Genomic DNA, 21,458 nt, shown 5'->3' with positions numbered 1-21,458 from the left:
TAGACACAGCAAGCCTGTCGCTGTTTATGTCTGCGGGAGATCTGAATCCACACAGATTGGATGAGTATTCAACATTCTGCATTACAGCTCGAGAATTCAATTGTTACCTCAACCTGAGTTGATATTAATTTAATTCCTATGAGTGATGTTCTTGCTTTTGAGTATCTAGTGTAGAAGTTGTAATACAAGTTCATTTATGAAACAGTCTAAATGAATGGTATACTGAATGTATGTCCCTCTTGGTTTGTAACTCTCCGTGATTGAATATATACCTTTTTTATTCTGCTAACCCTCACTATAAGATCTGTTATGTTTATATGCACACTGCATTAATAAATGTATTCTCATGTAATAGTATCCGTGTGTGTGTGTTGAGTTATCCCGCAAGGTTGATTCTAATAGCCATCAAAGAATCATTTTGTGACTTATTGCTACAATTAATAATTGTCCCAGTCAATGCACAAACCACTACATTTATTGGTGCCTCGTGAGAGGATGCCTACACCAGTTACCCTTTTATGCTATAAACTCACATGCACAAAACAATACATGTACCTGCAGGTATTATTACAAGAGTATACTTTATTTACAAAATAACAAATACATGTGAATAATTTATTTAAATACATCTGTATGAACATATAGTATGATATCATACACTATTTTATAAATATATAATACATTTTGCTACAAATCATTAATTTATGCCTTGGGAACTGCAACACATTTAAAGATTTGCCATTAGAAAAAAAGTTACAACAGGACAAGCACAAAAACAAAGTTTTGTAACTCAGCTTCACAAATGTGAACAGAAAAGTTAACATCAAGATACCTGGAGCATGAGCAACTATAGCTATAAACTATAATTTAGCGTTTTTCCTTTGCATCAGCCTAACACCATCCAATGAGTAAGGTTGAAAAGTTTAGATTGAAGACATTTAATATGTTTAAAATCAAATGACAGTGTAAATAATGAAATCACAAACATATTTCTTTAGGACTCATTTTCAAGATAATTTTATATAATGGAGTCACATTTATAATAAGGGAAAAAATAATCAACAACTCCCCCTAAGCATCTGAGACCCAACATTTGAAAAGTCATGGTTTAAAATCTTAACAGGATTGATTTTCTGGCATAAAATGCTGCAAACTGCAGTCAGATGAAATACATCTGATAATTATTAAAGCAGCACTGAGGCCATGCGCATAATATCTTCAGGCAAAAAAATGTATATATACTGTATGATTATATTTAATTTCTGCCAATACATTGCAGCTATATAAACCACAGGTAATCTGGACTTCGAATGGCAAAATCATATCCATAACTGTCCTGCTAAAAGAGTTTATTTTAGAGAGATTGGATGAAATTAGGTGAAAATGTGAACTTAATAACAAAATATTACTTCTATGTATATTCTTCATTTAAGTAGGTAAAATTAAAGGATGTAAGGTAAGGATAATGTCTTCATTCACAAAATCTGCCCAATGAAATTTAATTATATAATTGTTTCTAAATTGTTTCTATTTCATATGCTACTAAAAAAAGAAAAAATCTGAATTGCTTATCTGAGAGTATGGCTAACATTTTACTCCAAAACCAATTTCAAAAGGCTCTCTCAAGTAACATTTTTAGAAATGTTTTTTTTCTTATACTGTTTCTTTAAACCCAAACACTTCAATTGTAGTCTCACCGCAAATGATTTTTAATTCATTATAAACCTTTCAATTCTCAATAATTACATTAATTCAGTATCAATTCTGAATTTAACGGTCTCCAATGTTGGTGATGAAATGTTCTGGCTAAATAGCAGGCTGCATTCTGGCAGTTTGAATGGTCCACAGCTATTAAGATGTCCCTTATATGAAGCAATGTTGCTGCACTCACTAAGTATTACTTTTTACATGTTCTTAATTTCATTTCCACTTTTTCCCTTATTGGTTTCATCTTCTTGTAACAGTTCATTCATTTTTTATCAGATCCATATTCATGATGCAGGAAGTGTAGAACGCTGTCCAGGAAAATACGATGATATGGCCTGTGGTTTTCCTCGATTTGTCACTAAAGGTTTATTTGGTCCTGAAAAAAAAAGACATTTATCAACTTGAGTCTCTAAAATACCACTTGTCCCCCTTTCACTAAACAAAAATTTCAAAAACCATTTCTAAAAACATTGTGGGTTATGTAATCAAACTACCTATACTCTGTGTACATTAAAAGTTAGCACTTATTCTTTCTGTCCTCAGGACTATAAAGTTACTTAAAATAAACATTTATATTCAACATGAAGTAAAACTTAACCTGACATCCAGAGCTCCTGACAAACAAGCATTCGTTTCCCTACGGAATATACCTCAAAGTGATTTTGTATATAATGAATAAATAAAATCATGAAATATCAGCATTTTGAGACTGAACTACTAAGGAAAATTCTGAATTTCTATTTTAGTAATAAAGATTACTAAAATAGATTTATTATGGCTGGATTAATGTCGAAATTAAACCAAGTCACATGTTGCAAACTACAATCTTCAGAGTGAACAGCAGAGGTCTCCAGTATTCTAACCTTGAAGTTTTCTCTCTTCATGGTTAGAACAAAAGTCACAGTAGTTACAGTATGTAAGCAACACATTGTATTTGTTGCAAAAAAGGAACAGTCCAGAAGCTCCCACTTTTTCATTGTACTATATAAGTTTGATTTCTTAAACCATAAGATTAATAAATTCAAGCATTATATTAACTATTTACTCTGAAAAAAGTGAACAATGGCAGTAACACAAATTATTAAAAAGAGACATGAGGCTCATACAAATCACTCCTTTGTTAGATCAGATTAACACGATGCTTTAAAGAATTTCTCTCAAAAAGGATGTCATCTGACAGCCATGAATTTGCCTTGAACTTGCCCTTTTCCCTTTGATTGACAAGACATTGGGGAAAGAACAGGTCCTAGCCAGGAAAATAAACTGAGCCATTAAGAACTGAACCATGAAGAGGGTATTTTATCTTTCAGCTCAATGATAATTATCTTGAATAAAATTAGAACACAAATCTCATACTTATTTCCTCAAATATTTCATGAAAAGATATATGAACTCTAATTATACTGATGTGTGTATCCAAAACAACATTTGTGCCCATTTATAGCTGCCATCTCACTGAAGCAAGCACATTGCTGAAGCAGTATCCCACCCAGGATGTAAACTCACAACCTTCCAGTTACCTTCCAACATACAGTAACTACTACTTCACAGTGCAGCCACAATCTATATAAAACTTGAGCAAAATCCAGCTTTCTAGTTTCCAGTTGAGAAATAAAATATTTAGAGCAGGTCAAACTGACCTGTAACCTTAAATATGCTTAAAACCAAGAAAAAAGAAAAATCAACTTAATCAAAAGATACTTATCTTATAGTATCTTATTGATACTTATAACTTCAACAATGTCATAAATTTATCAGGAATATATTTTTTAGAAGCAGGTGCACTTACATTTTATCGAAAATAGAATACATACAGTAAGTAAATTAAATGGAAACTGATAGGTGGAGTTCTAGGCGAGCAGCGGGGGTGCTCCGCCCCTTCCTCTTTCATTCAATTATCTCTTTCCTATTTAAACACTAACCCTGCTAATACACACATCTAGAGTTTTTGAATTTACTCCTCAAGGAGTCAGGGGAGTCTCCCTCTTCCCTTTCTATTCCCTGAGGGCATAGCCTGTTCGTGGGTCGGCGCCTCTCAAAGTGAATCTCAGCGAGTCAGGGGAGTCTTCTCATTCCTTCCCTATCCCTGAGGGCCTAGCTCCCAGTCATTGATTCTCTACTGAATCTCCGGTAATCAGGGGTGTTCATGTTTTCATGCCGCGGAGGCTGCCGAGTCAGCCAACCCAGTCGGCCACCTGGGTTCCCCCGTGAAATATGTGGATTACTTGTCATTAACTGGAAGTCAACCTTAGAATTTACAGGCTTATAGCAAAGGAGACCACCTCTGGATGCTGTACTTCTGCGACAAATGCTTTGCAGATTGCAGATTCTGCCTTAGTCCTCTTGTTGAGGCTGGACAAGCATGTGCCTGTTCACTGATCTCCTGGGTCTAGATGCACCACATCATCTCAGCTCATCCAACAAATGTTCAGTGAGATTGGCTGGAGAGAAGAGAATCCTAAGCATAACATTCACATTCACACCTCAGAAGAAAATCATTATTACTAGTTTTTCTGCAGGAATGTTGTCATGTCAAGCTCAACCTGCTGGAGGGGCAGCATGTGGGATCTCAGGACTTGATCAATATTGTACCATTCAGTTTTTTTTCAACAATCACTACAATGGAGTTCTGCAGCAACCAGGCAACCCTGTCCAGATTATTACATGTGGATAATGTATTAATTTTAGATAGGATTTTTACCTTGTGGTTTCTCAAATGATGGCCTATTACTGATAGATTGTTTATCACATCTTGCCACATTAGAAATTGCTGTGAACCCCATAAACACTTAGTACAGCTTGCAACATACTGATGGCATGAAAGTGTTATACTCTTGATACTGGACATACTGGTTTATATTCCTACATTTTTAACCATCTTGACATTCAAAAGGTTATATAACCTCATTATCTGTACCCAATCAAGCTTCACATTAATGGGGTAATTTAAGGATAATAAATCTTTTGAAGTCATTTGAATGTATCATTCAAGTTAATTTGTTTTTACTTCAAACTAAAATTAAACCAAAACATTTAACCAATACCCAGTATGCATCAATGTAAAAAAACTACATGCACAAAAACAGAAGATCCTTTTGATTCTCTATACATGTACACATTGATAATAAGTAAAAAATAACATTACCAGTTATTAAGGACTTCAGTGCTTTAACCGGAGCACTCTTTTGTAAATACTTCACATCTAATCCTGGGGCATCACTGTAATAACAATATTTAACAGGTTTAGAAAAATACCTATGGCAATATAAACATAAGTTTATTTTATGAACGTTTTGCATTTAAAGCCATATTAAAATATTAATTTCTCTAAGGCACTGTTTTAGAATGCTATAAGGCAGCTTTTCTGTATGGAACCCATATTAGAACATCATTCTCCCTCCTCCATAAGTCAAGTCACTGTTTCTAATTTTCTCCCATTTACTTTACTGAATGCAAATAGCCATGACAAAGCTATCCAGAAAATGCCTCTTGGCCTTCCATTTCAATTCACCAGTTCAGAAATGATGACAGACAACCATTCCATCCAACAACATTGTAGACTACGCAGAGACTTTTGTGACTGTGTCCCTTCCTCTGAAATGGTCACAGCAACCAGAAATCAATATTGTGATTCTAACTGTCAAGGGAGTACAGAGTTTTGGAGGAGGAATAAGAAAAATCTTATTTGGAAATTATACCCTGGTACCGCTGTTGTCTTTTCATGTTTTTTTCCCCAAGTTGAATCAACATAGGCTAATCACAAGTTGATTAGAGTTTTTTTTTCAGCCAGTAATAAAATGGTTTGGATTAGTAATCAGTAACAACCCTGAACTGTTTTTTGTGTTTTGCATATAGCCTCATTCAGGATTGTTGTATGAAAATAACTGGGAGCATTTGATACAGTAGTATTTTCACATACAGTACCTCAATAATAGAATATAATTATAGTGTCTGTTCATCATACATATTTCACATGTTAAGAATCGCAGAAATAACTAAGCAACTACTAAATAACCAAGCTAAGTAGAGAATGGACAGAGTTCTTTTTACTAAATTTTCATGCAACAACAATAAAGTAAATGTATATTTAACACTACAGTATGTTATGTTAGGGGGTGAAAAACTTGCACAACAAACAGCAGTTGTTAAAGCTGAAGTAGTCATAAGACAACATTTATGAATGATAATTAACTGACTTCAGTTAATTAACAAGCAATATTTAATTACAGGGTTATTGATTCTGTATTAATGAGAACATTAATATAGTATCATTAATTTAAGTATTATTGCAGCTCCTTCACAGGTTCTTTACTTACTTGCTGGACATTTGAGGTATTATAGGCGTGGAAGTTGCAGGACCAGATATTGCTGCAGTGGGGCCAGGAGCTGGAAGAGGACTGAAATGTACCTGTGAATACAATGCAGTACAGACATAAAAAGTCCATAAAAATATAGCTTAATTTGATAGCAAAAAAAACATGCAATAGAACAATAGTACATATTCTTAAGGAATTTTAACAATTAATCACCAGTGGGGGTAATCACTATAGGGACAACTAGTAAACACAGTCTACCCAAAGGACTTTTTTTCTGTTTTCTGATATTGCAAATCAATGCACTGACATACTTGAATGTACATTTATTTTTTAAAATTTTTTTTTAACTATTTTTAAGTTGCTGACTGAATGTGTATAGCATACAGCTGAAAGAGTACAAAGGAAATGCCTGCCTGGGGGCCATTTCTAATAATACTGAGGCCAAGAGAAGGGGTCTGTAATCCAGGCAAAGTAGCACAGATCTTAGAATATTTATCTGTAGGCTGGGCAGCTGGGACAAGTGGGTGCATCAAGGAGTCTGGCAGAGGGCTGCTGTAGACAGCTTGAAGCTGCTGCTGCAAAGGGAAATGGTACAGTTAAAAGCAAGGTTTGATCACTATAAGAAGAAAAGATCATTAAAATGGAGAACAGAAGTTCCATACATTCACTTTCCTGAATTATAACCATTAAAGAATAACACAACTACTTCTTGCCTCAATACAAAAGAATGTTACAAAAAACATTTTTTTTCCTTGTGTCTCATGTTAGATTTCTTTCAGTCTTTGAGGAATGATTGCTCTTTACACAGGAGCTGTACAGAAGAGTACTAACACCTCCTTCTGTGCTACTGAAGACTCAAGCCTTCTGAGAATGGAAGAAAATAGCAGATACCGAACAGATTTAGTAAAGAGTGTTTGGGTTCAAGATATTATCAATGTAAAAGAATTGTGTCTATTATGTGTAGTTCAAGTCAGTTATGTGCTCAAGAAGGGTCATTGCATGGTACATTATCTAATTAAAATTGGCAACACAACTGCTGAGTTAATTGCTTCTAAGCACCATTTGAAATATCCTCACTTTAGGCAGAGCAGCCAATTAGAGTTTGGTTATTACTTTTATCAAAACAGCTCACAGAGATATACATAGTTTAAATAATGGGAACTACTTCCTGTATTGGTCTCAGACTCCATAGAGAATACACAATATTTGATCTCTGGGTATATCTGCAATTGCCTTTAAAAAGTTAACATAATAGATTTAAGCATACATGCATATGCTTATCCAGAGACATATAGTGGTTCTAAAACATGGTCCAAAACATGCCATGTTTTCAATTTACAGTGAGAATGAGATATGTCTGAACATGGATATGACAATGACAAAGAATAGGTTTAAAGGGTGTAGTACTTAATCACTAAGCACTGGGGGGAACAAATACAAAACAGTATTTAGAGATGAACAATTTTATGCAGCAAATTATATGGCCTTTTATGACATCGCCATGATTAAGTGCTCTCAAAGTTAGAGACTCATTACTGAAGTGAACTGTTAGGGAACACATTAGTCATTCTATTTAATTACATGGTACATTTTCTTATTTTATCTGTAACAAATAAGGGAAATGGCAATGGTTTTTGCAAAAAGGATCAAAAGACATGGAATAAGCAAATCATGGAAGGCTTTTAGGTTAAAAGCAGAATATTTCCTTTGGGGGTTAAAATGGAATCCCATGATAGGATGCTTCTGAATTTGAGGGATTAGGTTTTGACTTCTTAATTGCTCTAATACATCAGCAAACTATATTTAATGTACCACAAAAGAGAAATATTACAGACTATTGGAAACACCAATTTAAATCATTTAGCAATTTTGAAAACATCTACAGTTAAGCTAAATATGCATATTGCTAGGATTCCAAAGGAAAAAAAAAGGGTCATATATTATGCAACTGCTTTAGCTGGGCATATTTCTTTAGACTTCATTTTTTCATTGGCTATGTACAGTGAATCTTAAGGTATCCACTCTAATGTTAACTGCTTAATTAAGGGCACAGAGTTAAAAATCAGTTAATAAAGATTTTTTATACAAAGGTGTAGCTGCTAAAATATATATTAACATTTAAAACATGTTCTACTACAATTTGATAAAAAGTTAAAACATCTTGACAAAAAATAAGATTGTTGTTACTATTTACAGTGATAGTATGGTGTATCATTGTTTTATCATACAATGAAGAGTATAGTGAAGCACAGAAACATGGTGAGGCAAGAGTTCCCGTTAGAATGCGGACAGGAAAGGCAGCATAATACGGATCGCCCGGCAACTTTGTAATAAAGCCCTGAAAAAGTGTTTTTTTTCTTCATTACATTTGAAAAAATAATAAGTATGGCTGAAGGGGCTGTCAGGAGAAGCAGGAGAAAACTAACGACAGTGGAAAATGTCGAAATTGCAACTTCGGACGATAGTCTAAGTAGCTCAACAGACTCTGAACAAGATGTTGCAGACGCCAGTCTTCAGAAAATATTATACAAACTTAGAGACTTCAGATGGGATAATAAAGAGCAGCTTATGGATATTTAACAGGAGCTGAGCAAGGTTAATAAGAGACTGGATAAAGCAGAGGGACGGATCGAAGACGTGGAAACAAGGGTCTTAACAACAGAAAATGCGATAAAGAAACTCATGCAATGACAAATTACTTTAGAAACTAAATTAACAGACCAGGAAGGAAGATTGCGCAGAGAAAACATTCGGATTTACGGAATCCCCGAAGAATTGGAGGGTCACTGCATGGTCACCTTCCTTGAAAATCTGCTAAGGGGGGAACTTGATTTGCCAAAGGACACCAAACCTCGCTCCATTGTCGACAAGTTTTTAAGCTACAAGATGAAAGAGGAAGTGTTGCGTAAAGCTTGGCAAAAGAAAGAACTCTTCCACAATAACAAACGATTTTATGTGGATCATGATTACCCCCCGACAGTACTAAAAAAACGTATGGAATATTCTGAAGTAAAAAATACAATTTCAGACTCCATTTCCAGCGAGGTTGCGGGTGTTTTCCGAAGACGGCACCTCCCTATACCATTCGGCAGCAGAAGCCACAGAGGACATGGCAGAGCGGAGTCTTAAAGTACAAGTTATACAGCCAGCGCCTACACTGGAAGAAGAAATCGAGCGACCGTTTACCTGGCAGAAGGCTGGAAGACGGGGTGGTCCTGGGAAAGACCAGTCCTCGAAACAGCAATATCAGGAGAAATTACAGAGTTTCAGGAGAAGACCCCCCTCGCAAGATTGAAGAAATTTGATACAGTGAATTGTCAAAAGTTGGTCATGATTTAATAGTTAAGGGTTTTTTTAAAAAATAAGTTTCCTGCGATGTTTTAAGAGAATTTGTAAATGTCGGGACAGATGCTTGGTGATTACGACCAGAGTGACTTTATTTTTCTGGTTAGACTCCTTTTTTTTTTCCCTTTATAATATAAGTTTGGATTTGCCACCGTGCCGCCTGCTTAAGGGCCCTCCTCCAGAGGAGAAGGAGGATTTCCCTAACGGACTTTCCCCTTTTTTTATTGTTTAAGAAAAAAAGGAGAGAAGCCCACATAGGGTTCGTTTGAAAAGAACCCCACAGTTGGAAGAAAGTACTGTGAAAGAGACGGCGATGGATACAGTTTTGTTTAAGATTGTTTGGTTAATGTTTCTGTTAATTGAGTTTTTTGATTGTGGTCCATTATTAGAAAAAAATGATAGGAAGAGGATGTTTAACAATATGAAACATAAGTTGTATGGGAGAGATTTTGAAAGTTTGACAATTTACATAAAATATGTCCAAGCAAGACCTTAAAATAGTTACATTTAATGTAAATGGAGTACTTAACCCTATTAAGAGAAGTAAGATTTTGTCTAAAATGAAGAAAGAAGGGGCTCATATTGCTTTTTTACAAGAAACACATTTGAGTATATTAGAACATGAGAAATTAAGGAGAATGGGTTTCTCAAAAATCAATTTCTCCTCATATAAATCTGGCCATAGGACAGGAGTGGCTATACTGATATCTCAAAATGTTCAATTTGAGTTGCTTACAGAAGTTAAAGATAAGGAGGGGAGATATGTATTAGTATTGGGAAAAATTGAAGGGGAATTACTAACATTACTTAATGTATATGCTCCACCTGGTAGTGATTTTAATTTTTATTGATTTGATGGTTAATGCACAAGGGATACTAATTTGTGGAGGTGATTGGAATGTGTCTTTACCCCAGGCTTGATTCTATAAATATATCTTCTCAGAGAGATAAGTCACTGTATAAAAAGATTAATGTACTGATGGGGGAAATGGGAATAACAGATCTTTGGAGAGATTTCTATCCAAGTGGGCGGGATTACACTCACTATTCCTTCCCTCATTTGGTATATTCAAGGATTGATTATTTTTTTTATACACAAGAGAGATAGACATAGGATCTAAGATTGTGATATTGGTAGAATTGATTTTTCAGACCATGCTCATATGTCATTGTCCATACGATTAAGTAATAATCGGGGAGATACAACATGGAGGATGAACTCAAGTCTGTTGAACGATCCACAATGTAAAGAACAGATAAAACGAGAAATAAAACTATTTTTGGAGGAGAACGATAATGGGGAAGTGAGACCAGAGATGATATGGGATACATTAAAGGCAGTTATAAGGGGGGAAATTATTGCTCTGAGCAGTCATAAGAAGAAGGTAAAGCAACTACTATTATCTAATCTGAATATAAAGTTAAAAGAGTTGGAGAAAAAACATCAAGAAAAACAGGATTCAAAAATCATGCAAGAAATAAATAAGCTTAGAAACAAAATAGATGTCTTATATACACAGGAAAATGAATATATATATATATTTACTAGACAAAAATATTATGAATCAGGGTCAAAATCACTAAAGCTGTTGGAAAGAAAATAAAAAAACAACAGACCGATAATACAATATATAAAATAAGGGACCAGAACTGTAATGGTGTATTATATAAATGGGAAGAAATTCAAAACACTTATACAAATTATTACAGAAAATTATATACACAACCCCATTCAGAAAGTGAAGAAAAGATGGATACTTTTCTGGAATCTCTCAGTTTACCAACTCTTACAGAAGGTCAAAATAATATATTAAAAATGACTATAACACTAGAAGAATTGAATTCAGTGATTACAAGCCTCAGAGCTAATAAATCACCTGGAACTGATGGTTTTAATTCAGAATGGTATAAAATCTTCCAAGCTGAATTAATACCAAATCTTCTTTCTGCTTGTAATTTGGCATTAATTGATGGGAAAATGCCCCCATCATGGAGAGAGACTATCATCTCAGTTATCCCTAAGGAGGGGAAACATAAATTAGACTGTGGATCGTTCAGACCAATCTCAGTCCTTAATGTGGATTATAAAATTTACACAGCAATACTGGCTAAAAGAATTGAAAAGATTCTCCCTCATTTGATACACTTTGATCAAACAGGGTTTATTCAAAATAGACAAACCCATGATAACATTCAACGCACATTGCATATCATTCTTTGATGAGTCTAGATGCTGAGAAAGCTTTTGACTCTGTTAATTGGAAATAACTCTATAGGGTTTTAGGTAGGTTTGGGTTTTGTTAAAATATTATTAAAGGTATTCAAACTTTATATGATAGACCAACAGCACGAATTAAAATAAATGGTTATTTATCCGATAGAATAACTTTAGAACGAGGGACTAGACAAGGCTGCCCTTTATCTCCATTGTTTTTTGCTCTATGTATAGAGCCACTAGCCAAGTGGATACGACAAAATAATTAAAAGCTATTTCTATACAAGGTAATGAGCACAAGATAGCACTGCACGCAGATTACATTTTATTATATCTGGAGGATCCCACTAGTTCATTTCTAGAAGTAATGAAACTCTTAGATAGCTTTGGCTTGCTGGCAGGCTATAAGTTAAATGTTCAAAAAACACAAATTCTAACTTAATTACAACCCTCCTGATTTTATAAAAGGCAAATACCACCTTAAGTGGGACCAAAGTTCAATGAGATATTTAGGAGTCTATTTACCAAAAGATATTTCGGTATAAGCAACAATTAATTATGGACCCCTTATAACTAAAATTAAAGCAGATATATCGAAATGGAGCATAATCCCCTTTATGAGTTTCAGTTCTAGAATTGAATCTGTAAAAATGAATCTACTGCCTCGATTACTCTTTCTATTTCAAGCTCTCCCTGTAGAAGTCTCTGCAAAACAATTGTCAGAATGGGATAAGATGATTTCTAGGTTTATTTGGCAGGGGAGAAAACCTAGAATTAGATTCAAAACATTGCAACTTTCAAAAGATAAAGGGGGTTTGGCTTTACCAAATTTAAAAGATTATTATTATGCATCTCAGGTTAAACCTCTCATTAATTCCTGTAATTCCTGTAAACGTTTATATTGATTAAAATTGCGTTTTGAATTAAAGCGCAAACGGGGGTTTAAATATGTGTTTTTTGATTCACAATCAGACAAATGCAACATAAATTGATATCTTTGTCTTCTAAGTATCTTAATACTTTCAGCATAGCTTTCTCCCCATTTAGATTTATTTTTCTTGGGAAAAGAAAAATGTGGTAAGATTAGATTGTAATCGTTTGTATTTTTCAAATACATTTTAGAAAAGTGTAATCAATACTAAAAAGCTGTACACCTCCTGCTATAAAGATACATATTGTAATACTTTCGGGTTTGGATAGGACAGACACAAGAACTCAGACTTGCGGAGTTAAAGCAAGTTAAAGCCTTGATTTTATATATCACCTTTAAAAGTGGCATCTCAAAGCAAAGTAAATACCGAACACTGATTGTACCCATCTGTCATGCTAATAAAGCACCTTGAATTGAATTGAGAGAGAGGGGGGGGAGGGCGAGCGAGCGAGTAATTCAAATACTTGAATTACTTATCCAGTCTCTCGAAATAAAATTATTTTTCAAGCAATGCAACTAACATCGGGCAACGTGTTTTTTTTAATCCAACATTGACAGCCACATCTTAAATCTTGTCAGTCAGCTCTTTTTTCTCTATTTGAATTGTGGCGATTCAAACAACCTGGGATAACAAGTGGTCTCAAAGTCACCGAGCTCACAGACCTTCAACAACAGATGACAATTCCCTTAGTCATTCCTTAGTCTTCCTTAAATTGTCAAATTATGAGTGAATAAAAGCATTTTATTAAAAACTTCATAAAAATATTTTTTTAATTATTTGTTTAATTTAAAAACTCCCTTGCTTTTAACAGAGTGTTTCATAATTTCTAACAACGTAAATTATTTAAACTGCGACACTTATCATTCAACCAGAGCTCGAAATATCACAAGGATCCTCAAGAGCACAGCAAAGACTGTATTAAAAGTATACAAACTAGTATACTTTAGATCTTTTTTTCTGAACCGGGGAAAATCTGATCATGTTTTTCTATAACAATAATAAAAAACATTACTTTACATATCACCTTTATGCGATATCACCTTAAGGACAGCACATACAAGGGTTAATTGCACAATGGACCGCGCAAAGAAATTTAAAATAGTCTTCTTTAGGTGTGAGGGCAGGAGTGGATCGCAGAAGGCATAATCAGCAAATTGAACAGGACAGGTGAGACATTTATCCAGAGAGCGAGTGATCAGAAAAAGGAACAGCTATGCCCAGGTTTTACGCTCTCTCTCTGCTGAATGAACAAAAGCATTTTATTAAAAACATGTTTGCGTTTGTCTGGGTATTTACTTTGTAATCTGTGGTTTACATCTACTGTATTGCTTTGAGATGCCACTTTTAAAGGTGATATGTAAAATAAAGTTTTTTATTATTGTTATAGAGAAACATGATCAGATTTTCCCTGGTTCAGAAAAAAGACGATTAAAATCTGTAATCTTTCCACTTGTATTTCATCGGAAAATACAAGAAGTTTCTGCTTTGTGTAAGGATGGTATCAAAAAGTAATCTAAGTGGTGAGAAAGCTGTGCTCCTCAAAGCGCTTTACAGGATAAAAACAAGAACAACAATAGTGTTAGGCTGGGCAAATGATTTTTTTATAGAAATACAAAATGAGATATAATGATGTGTTCCAGCTTAGACATTAACGAGTACAACCCCCCTCTCTGTAGGAGTGCTGGCTGTGACGAATAAAACCGGTTTCACAGGTATTTTTAAAGTAGAAGGGGGCGAGATTTCCACCGAAAGACACCTCCCCCCTCCAAAACCAAGGAAGTACAGTACTTATTAGTTAAGAAAGCTAGGCTCCTCAATGAAATCGCTTTAACATGCTAATGCATTGGTGTAACAGTCCGGTAGAAATGTAACAGTCCGGTAGAAATTAAAATTCATTCTATACAGCAATCGCATATTTGGGTACCGTTTCATAAAACTTTCATGCTTAAAATGTTTAGGGAGAAATGGAAGACTGGTGTGTATTTTTTCTTTAAACTACCAAGACCAGCCATACACAGTACAGTTTACGTACATACAGTAATGTTTTTGTTCCTAAATTAATATCGTTTATGACCTTCAGTTTTATTATGCTCCTCTTGTTTTTATGCTCAGCTACTAAAATTTCCCTTTAGTGGTAAAATTCCATATAAATATTAAAAACTAAGCGGATTAAGATGTGCACAGTAAAGACATTAAATGATTAAATCTTTTCACTACCAACCAATGCACCATGAGTGCCCCTGTCGGTCATTTTGGCCAGCCAATCACTTACTGCGGTGCCCTACGGTGGCTTGTGGGTAGTTTACCGTACCGCAGGTTTGTACCGCGCATTTTGAATGGCTGCATCTGTATATTCTGGAACTGCCCTAAAATAAGGCTTTTCTGGAAGGAGTTACATGAAGCCCTGGAAACTATATTTGAAAGGAATGTACCCTTTACATTTGAGGCTTTATATTTTGGTAAACTGGATTTTGATTGGAGGGGAATGGATGAATATTTGTTTGGAGTCCTTATATCAGCAGGGAAGAAAGCTATAACAAGACAGTGGCTTCTCACAGATCTACCAACAATGAATGATTGGATTGAATTAATAAAAGAAATATATATAATGGAAAAAATAACATTTTCACTAAAATTACAAATGAAAAAAATTATCAAATATTGGTCTAGATGGGTTCAGTACATTAAACCTTTAAGGTCAGATTTTGTTGAGATACAGAATAACTGAAATTTAATAAGATACATTTATATAGTCTACTCCCTTTTCATATTCATAAATTTATACATCTTCCTTCTTTTGAATGTATATAGTTTTGTTAAAAAGTTATATAATTGTAAAAAACTAGGGGAACAAACAGGAATTTGTGCCTGCAATGTAATGCTGAATAATGGATGTTCATATGTAAAATGGTTTTGTTTTGTTCTCTTAAAAATAAAAAAAATTAAAAAATAAACATGGTGAGGCTTGTCAAGGCTTGCATTTTATCTAATAATATGCAAGATATATTAACATAATTAAGAGTGTGTTAAGAATTTAGATGATAATCTTTTATAATGTATATGTAAACAAGTGTGAAACTAAAGAAAAAATGTACAAAGGATTATACTGTATGACATCAGTAAAGTTTTGAGTTTCAAAAAATGATTTTGGCAGTACTTTTACTTAAATTTCTATTAATTTGCAGGTAATGTTTATAAATTAAAGTATTTACAGATATATTAAAAACATTCTATATAATAAACTTTTGTCCGTTTTTGTTTTTAAGATACAGTAGAGCACTACAGATGGCCAAGAAAAAATATGTAAGGTATTACTTAGGCAAGAAATTTATTTTAGCAGCTACTGCTCCAAAGAACTCACAGATCATATTTACCTTAACTCACCAAAATGGTATTGGTTAAACAAGAATAGAGTAAATTGAACAGTAAATAATTATAATTTCCATTTTTCCCCCCTCATCAAACATACTTTAAAGTGATTAATTAGCATTATTCAAGAAACTGAACAGGAAAGGTAATTCAACCTGGATTGAGTAAACATATGCATAGAAATCATATTAATGAAGAGAGGGTACTTTTAGAAAATAGATAACTTCTTCAAATTATTTTAATTCCATGGATGGAACATTTTAGCAATGCCAACTAAAACACCTACCAAGTTATTCAGGTAGTTACCATTCAAACTGTTAAAACTGTTAAAATGCTGTTTTTTCAAGGTTTAGTAAAAAGCCCCCATAAACTCCATTTCTGGTACTAGTACATTGGCTTATTTTATATCTCGTTCCTTCTTGTATTGTCTGTCACCTGTGTGGGCGACTTATACATGGAGTGGGATATCATAATATGATTGTTACAATTGTTCCAAGAGTAAAAAGCGAGAGAGAATTTGTTCGGAGACAAAATTAAGTGTAGTTATTATGTTAATACATGGACACTTAAGATATTTAAAATTAATGTAATGCACTTATTTTGACTTAACACCCAGTAAAGGTGTTAAGAAAGTAAAATAACTTGTCAGAAGATGCCTTTAATTTTTCAGTAGCAGTAACAATTCAGTTTTAAGATACCAATAAAACTCCAGAAACATTGCCCTAATAGTAAATTAAATTTTAAATGTAAACCATGAAGGTCATCAAGCTGATGCTGGTATACACTGGTCAAGAAAGCAGTGCAGTAATAAGAGCAGTGATTGTCAATCTGTTGTACACAAGTGCTAGAAATTAATTACACCATATATTTTTTTACATAAGTGTATTTTATGGTGATTCATTATGAAACAAAATGAGAAAGGTAAAGTACACAAAGTAGTTCATTTCATTTTTAGAAATCTGATTTTCAGCTTTCTCCAAAAAGGGAAGGTAAATTTCAGGATGCTGAAGCAGGACATGAAGGTTTCAGCTAAGCAGGTCTCAGCTCTTTCTTTTCGTGTTACCTAATCCTTAGGATTCTCTATGGCATGGATGAATGATCTCAGACCAGTTGCCTTTTTATCCCTCATACTCAGCACAGCATATCAAAGGGTAATGTTCTATGCCATGATACCCCCTGGAGACAACCAGCAAATCATTTCAAGCAGATCTCCAAGATTCCCTGTCCTAACACTCAACTTACCTGCATGCTACAATGCACTCTACTCTACAATGGGGCAAGTTATCCGATAGAAATGCAGAACATACAGTATATATGTAGAAAAACCAACATGTCATTATGCAAGTTTAATACATTCAATTGCTGTTCAACTTACCAGGTTATTCTGCATAACTGTAGTCTTTGAGGCCAGGAATGCTGGTTCACATAAACCAGCTGGGCCTTGCATTGAAGCAATCTTGCTTTCGTTAAGCTGTTTATTTAACCACGATATGACTGTAATGAAATCCACAATTCACACATTTTTCAAACAAACATAATAGATCATGTGTGACATAGTGTATAGTGTACTGTTACATACTGTACCATTTTCATTTGTTTTCAATAGCTCTGTACTTTCATCCAGTTTCTGTACAGTAGCATCCAGCTGGTCTTGCAGCTTTGAGACCTAAATGAATGACTGATGTCAGTTGATTTTCCATTATTTCAAACTGATCCCTGTGATCTTTAAGTAAACTGAACATTTTTTATTGCAACTGAAAGAAATCCAATCATTATACATGTACATGTAATTATAAGTACTTATAAGTGTAATTACAATGTTTAAAATTTTAAAGTACTTCAATGAAATTAATTAATGACCCCACCAAGTCACAAAGCCTCAATAATGAAATAGCATCTTTTTTTTTCTTTAAGTTAAAAGTACCCTAATAGTAGACTATTGTACTCTCTGCAGACTTAATAGTGAAATACATTTTTGACATTCACAGAATATGCTCTAAAACCATCCTAATTTTAGTAATTATTTTGCTGAAAATAAATTCAGCAGTTATGAACACTTCAGATTTGTTCTTTTATGTAAATTCAACTATATAAGCATCATATAAATTAATTCACCCCATTTATTCACTTAGGAGTTTAAGAATAAGTAATTGCTGCCTGGTTACAGAGCTATTTTTACATTTAATCAAATAAACAAAAGGTGAAATTTAAAAATGGACAGTTTAGCAAACGTTTCTCCTGTTGTTTGTAACTGTAGTGTAATCCACTAATAAAGGAGAGCTAATTCAATTTTAACTCAATATGTTTGTGTAGTCCACAGTATACTAAATAGTGGTTTAGTATACTGTAATTACTTTTTGATTAATTCATCAAAATCCACTGTCAAACACAATGTATCTAGATTCTTTGAAGTTTACCCAAAATGTAACATCAATGTTAAATTAACTACTGCTACAGAAGAGTGACATTCACATCCATTTGAAAGAAACAATGTATATTTTAATAATGATCTGGTGTGGCTTTCACACTACTCCAGTTTCCATTAAAGACAATATTATTAAACAGTTGCTAAGGACTTTACCTCCTCTTCCTTCTGTTTTACTGCATGTTTCAAGAGAGTCAGCTCTTGTCTTTCCTTCTGAAGACTTTGTTCTTTCTCACCTAAAAGTTTTTCTTGTTGCATCGTGACGGTGTTTTTTAGCTTTGTTTTCTCAACAAGTTTCTTCACATCCATTTGCAATTTCCTAATAATTTCATTAGCCTATGAAAGAAAATATATTTTATACAAAACCCAAACAGATAAGGAACTCAAAAAAGCAGAAACATATAAAAGGAAAAAAAATGTGAATCACCTTTAAGAGCTCCTCTGAGAGGGATTTTACAGTGGCTTCAAGTTTTCCTATTAGTAGATGTTTTTCTTCCATTGTTTCCTCTAACCTTTTCTGCAAAAGCACAAAAGCAGATGACATGACTGATGTACAATGAAATAATGAAAAATATTTTAAATTTACTCACACATTAGAAATGGACTTCCATGTGGCAAGTCCAAATATAATAAACTCATTTTCAGTAATGCATTTGAATGGATGGCAAATATTCCGAACAGGTTCAATGTAAAATTCATTTTATTTTAAGCTTAAATTCATTGGTGGTCCTACAAATAAGAATCTGATTACCTGAACTAGACCCCATGAGTTAAATGAAGTCATTGAATTACCATTACAAAACCTACCATTTCATTGCAAACTTGATAGAAAATCATATCTCTAAATGAATTTCTCCTACCATAATTGTGAGCGTTTTACTTCAAGATTTACAGTGGAAATTACTTCCTTATTTTGTTTCATATTAACCACTGGCAATACACAACACATAAGGAACATCACAAGGAAATCACCTATGATGAAGGCATTTCCATTCATAGAAAAATGGCTTCATACAGTAAAACAAAAACATTAAATTACAAGCTAAATTTTAGCAATAATTGAGCATTTGTACGATGAATGGTGGTTTTATACTGTATAAAAGGCCACTTATTTTGCCAGTTATTGAACAAGATGTACTATAGCAATATCTTTTCAACTGCATGGAGACTTACATATTATACACAAAGAGCAATTACTTTTTAAATAATAATTTACATCATTTAAATAATGGCTAATAATGCCACAAAAACAGCCCACACTCAGAGGGTAATGAGTATGTTTTGCTTCATTGTCATCAATTGGAAATGCAAGGACTGCTTACTGAATTTCAAATGGAGGTAATGTATTGTAAAATACTAAAATTAGAAAATACTACAAATATATAAGACTATGTAATATTCATGTAACATACTTCATGGCCTATTTAAAGAACATCTAAAGCAAATCTGGATTACCATAGCAAATGAGTGCGACACCCCTTATCTAGCGAGGTAAAATCCATGTAAAAAGCACAATTTAAATTTAAAAATGTAATCAATGAATTTGCAGGTATTCAACAAGAAATATATTTTTTTAAACAAATTTAACTGTTTAATTAAAAGATCAGCTTAAGATTAAGAGCATCTTTTATCACCTAAAACCTCACTTAGAAGTGCAGGTAATTTTAAACACCATGTCTTCCCAGGCAGAGGATGGATTATAGACCATATAATTCAGGCAATAGTAATAAAAACCATTAAAACATCAGAACATAGGCCCAAATGGAGTTAAAATTAAGATTATTTGTACACCTTCTTCTCCTTAGCAGCCTCAAAGATGTTTGTTGTCCTTGTGACAACCTGTTCCTTATCTTTTATTTCCTGCTCCAAGACAGCAGTCCTTGTCCTAAGATGGTTAAGGAGCTTCTCCTTCTCATGGCACTCTGTGTCCAGGGTGGAGTTCTCCCTTCTCAGAGAGATCAATTCTTGCTTAGATCTTTGATAATCCTGACAATTACAAAAGAATATACACTGAATAAACCATTCTCAAGCAGTTGTTCCTGACCTTTCATTTTTTTGTACCCTTTTGAAGACTGATGGCTACTTGGTTTAACAATATGCTGGAAGAGGTGTTAGTGGGGCCATCAGGGGGCGCTCACCCTGGGTCTTAATGCCCCAGTATAGTGACAGGGACACTATACCGTAAACAGGCTTCGTCTTTCAGATGAAACGTAAAACTGAGGTCCTGACTCTCTGTGGTCATTAAAAATCCCAGGGTGTTTCTCCAAAAGAGGAGGGGTGTAACCCCAGCATCCTGGCCAAATTTCCCACTGGCCCTTACCAATCCTTGCCTCCTAATAATCCCCATTTTAAATTGACTTCATTTCTCTGCTCTCCTCCCCACTGATAGCTGAAGTGTGGTGAGCATTCTGGCGCCCTATGGCTGCCGTCGCATCATCCAGGTGGATGCTGCACATTGGTGGTGGTGGAGGGGAGACCCATTACCTGTAAAGTGCTTTGAGTGGAGTGTCCAGAAAAGCACTATAAAAGTGTAAGCAATTATTATTATTAAGTGGGCCGTGATGAAAGTTTTTTTGTCTAAAAAATAAGTGAAACATCTTTGATGGTTGACAGAAAATCAAATATTTTTTCTAAAGTAATTTACTGTATATAAATTGATACATATTTTATTTTTAAAAATTGTCAAGAAGAGTAATGCATTTTGTTGAAAGTCTCTCTGCCTTCAGATCTGTTCATTCATGATCTTATGCAATTGAGGAAGTTGCTTAATAGAAATTGTAGCTTTGGAGCAATGCTCAAGAAGGTCCCTTATATTGATTTATATGAGTCAACTTGCAAGGAATAGAAAGAACGAGAAAACCATCAAAACTACAGTACATGGCTCCATTTAAACAGAAGGGACCAACCAAACAATATTTATTCCACATTTCCACTTATAAAGCAAATATTTTTATTTTCCAAAACTCCAAATTTAATAAAAATGTCTATACAGTATACATTAGGAATGCTGAGGGGCAGAGCTTCTCCCCGAGAAGCATGTATCTTTATGAAGAAAGTATGCGATAAAATGAGCTACAGTTGTAGGTGGCTTACTCGCCTGGAGTCAAATCAAGAAAAGACTATCGGTCTGATCCAGACTCAGAACAGAG

General features: G+C 34.1%; 1 protein-coding gene across 3 annotated transcripts in view; it reads right to left on the bottom strand.

The window, feature by feature from the left end:
• Positions 1 to 658: 658 nt before the first annotated feature.
• LOC102688897 (spindle assembly abnormal protein 6 homolog) overlaps positions 659 to 21,458 on the bottom strand; it is a 40,459-nt gene continuing 19,659 nt past the window's right edge. For 2 of the 3 annotated variants that reach the window (XM_006627066.3, XM_069187123.1), the window contains 9 exons: positions 20,101 to 20,295; positions 18,737 to 18,826; positions 18,466 to 18,645; positions 17,469 to 17,550; positions 17,260 to 17,378; positions 6,437 to 6,598; positions 6,024 to 6,115; positions 4,853 to 4,926; positions 659 to 2,083 (listed from right to left, as the gene is read on the bottom strand). In XM_006627066.3, coding sequence (XP_006627129.3) covers positions 1,992 to 2,083; positions 4,853 to 4,926; positions 6,024 to 6,115; positions 6,437 to 6,598; positions 17,260 to 17,378; positions 17,469 to 17,550; positions 18,466 to 18,645; positions 18,737 to 18,826; positions 20,101 to 20,295 — 1,086 coding nt within the window. In that variant the 3' untranslated portion in view covers positions 659 to 1,991. Of the gene's footprint in view, positions 2,084 to 3,989; positions 4,149 to 4,852; positions 4,927 to 6,023; positions 6,116 to 6,436; positions 6,599 to 17,259; positions 17,379 to 17,468; positions 17,551 to 18,465; positions 18,646 to 18,736; positions 18,827 to 20,100; positions 20,296 to 21,458 lie in introns of all 3 variants that reach the window. The other variant, XM_069187122.1, reaches the window with a different exon arrangement.

Source organism: Lepisosteus oculatus, chromosome 3 (assembly GCF_040954835.1).
Source record: "Lepisosteus oculatus isolate fLepOcu1 chromosome 3, fLepOcu1.hap2, whole genome shotgun sequence".
Classification (NCBI taxonomy): Eukaryota; Metazoa; Chordata; class Actinopteri; order Semionotiformes; family Lepisosteidae; genus Lepisosteus; species Lepisosteus oculatus.
The sequence above is the reverse complement of the archived record's forward strand: the minus strand, read 5'-3'. Positions and strand labels throughout refer to the sequence as shown.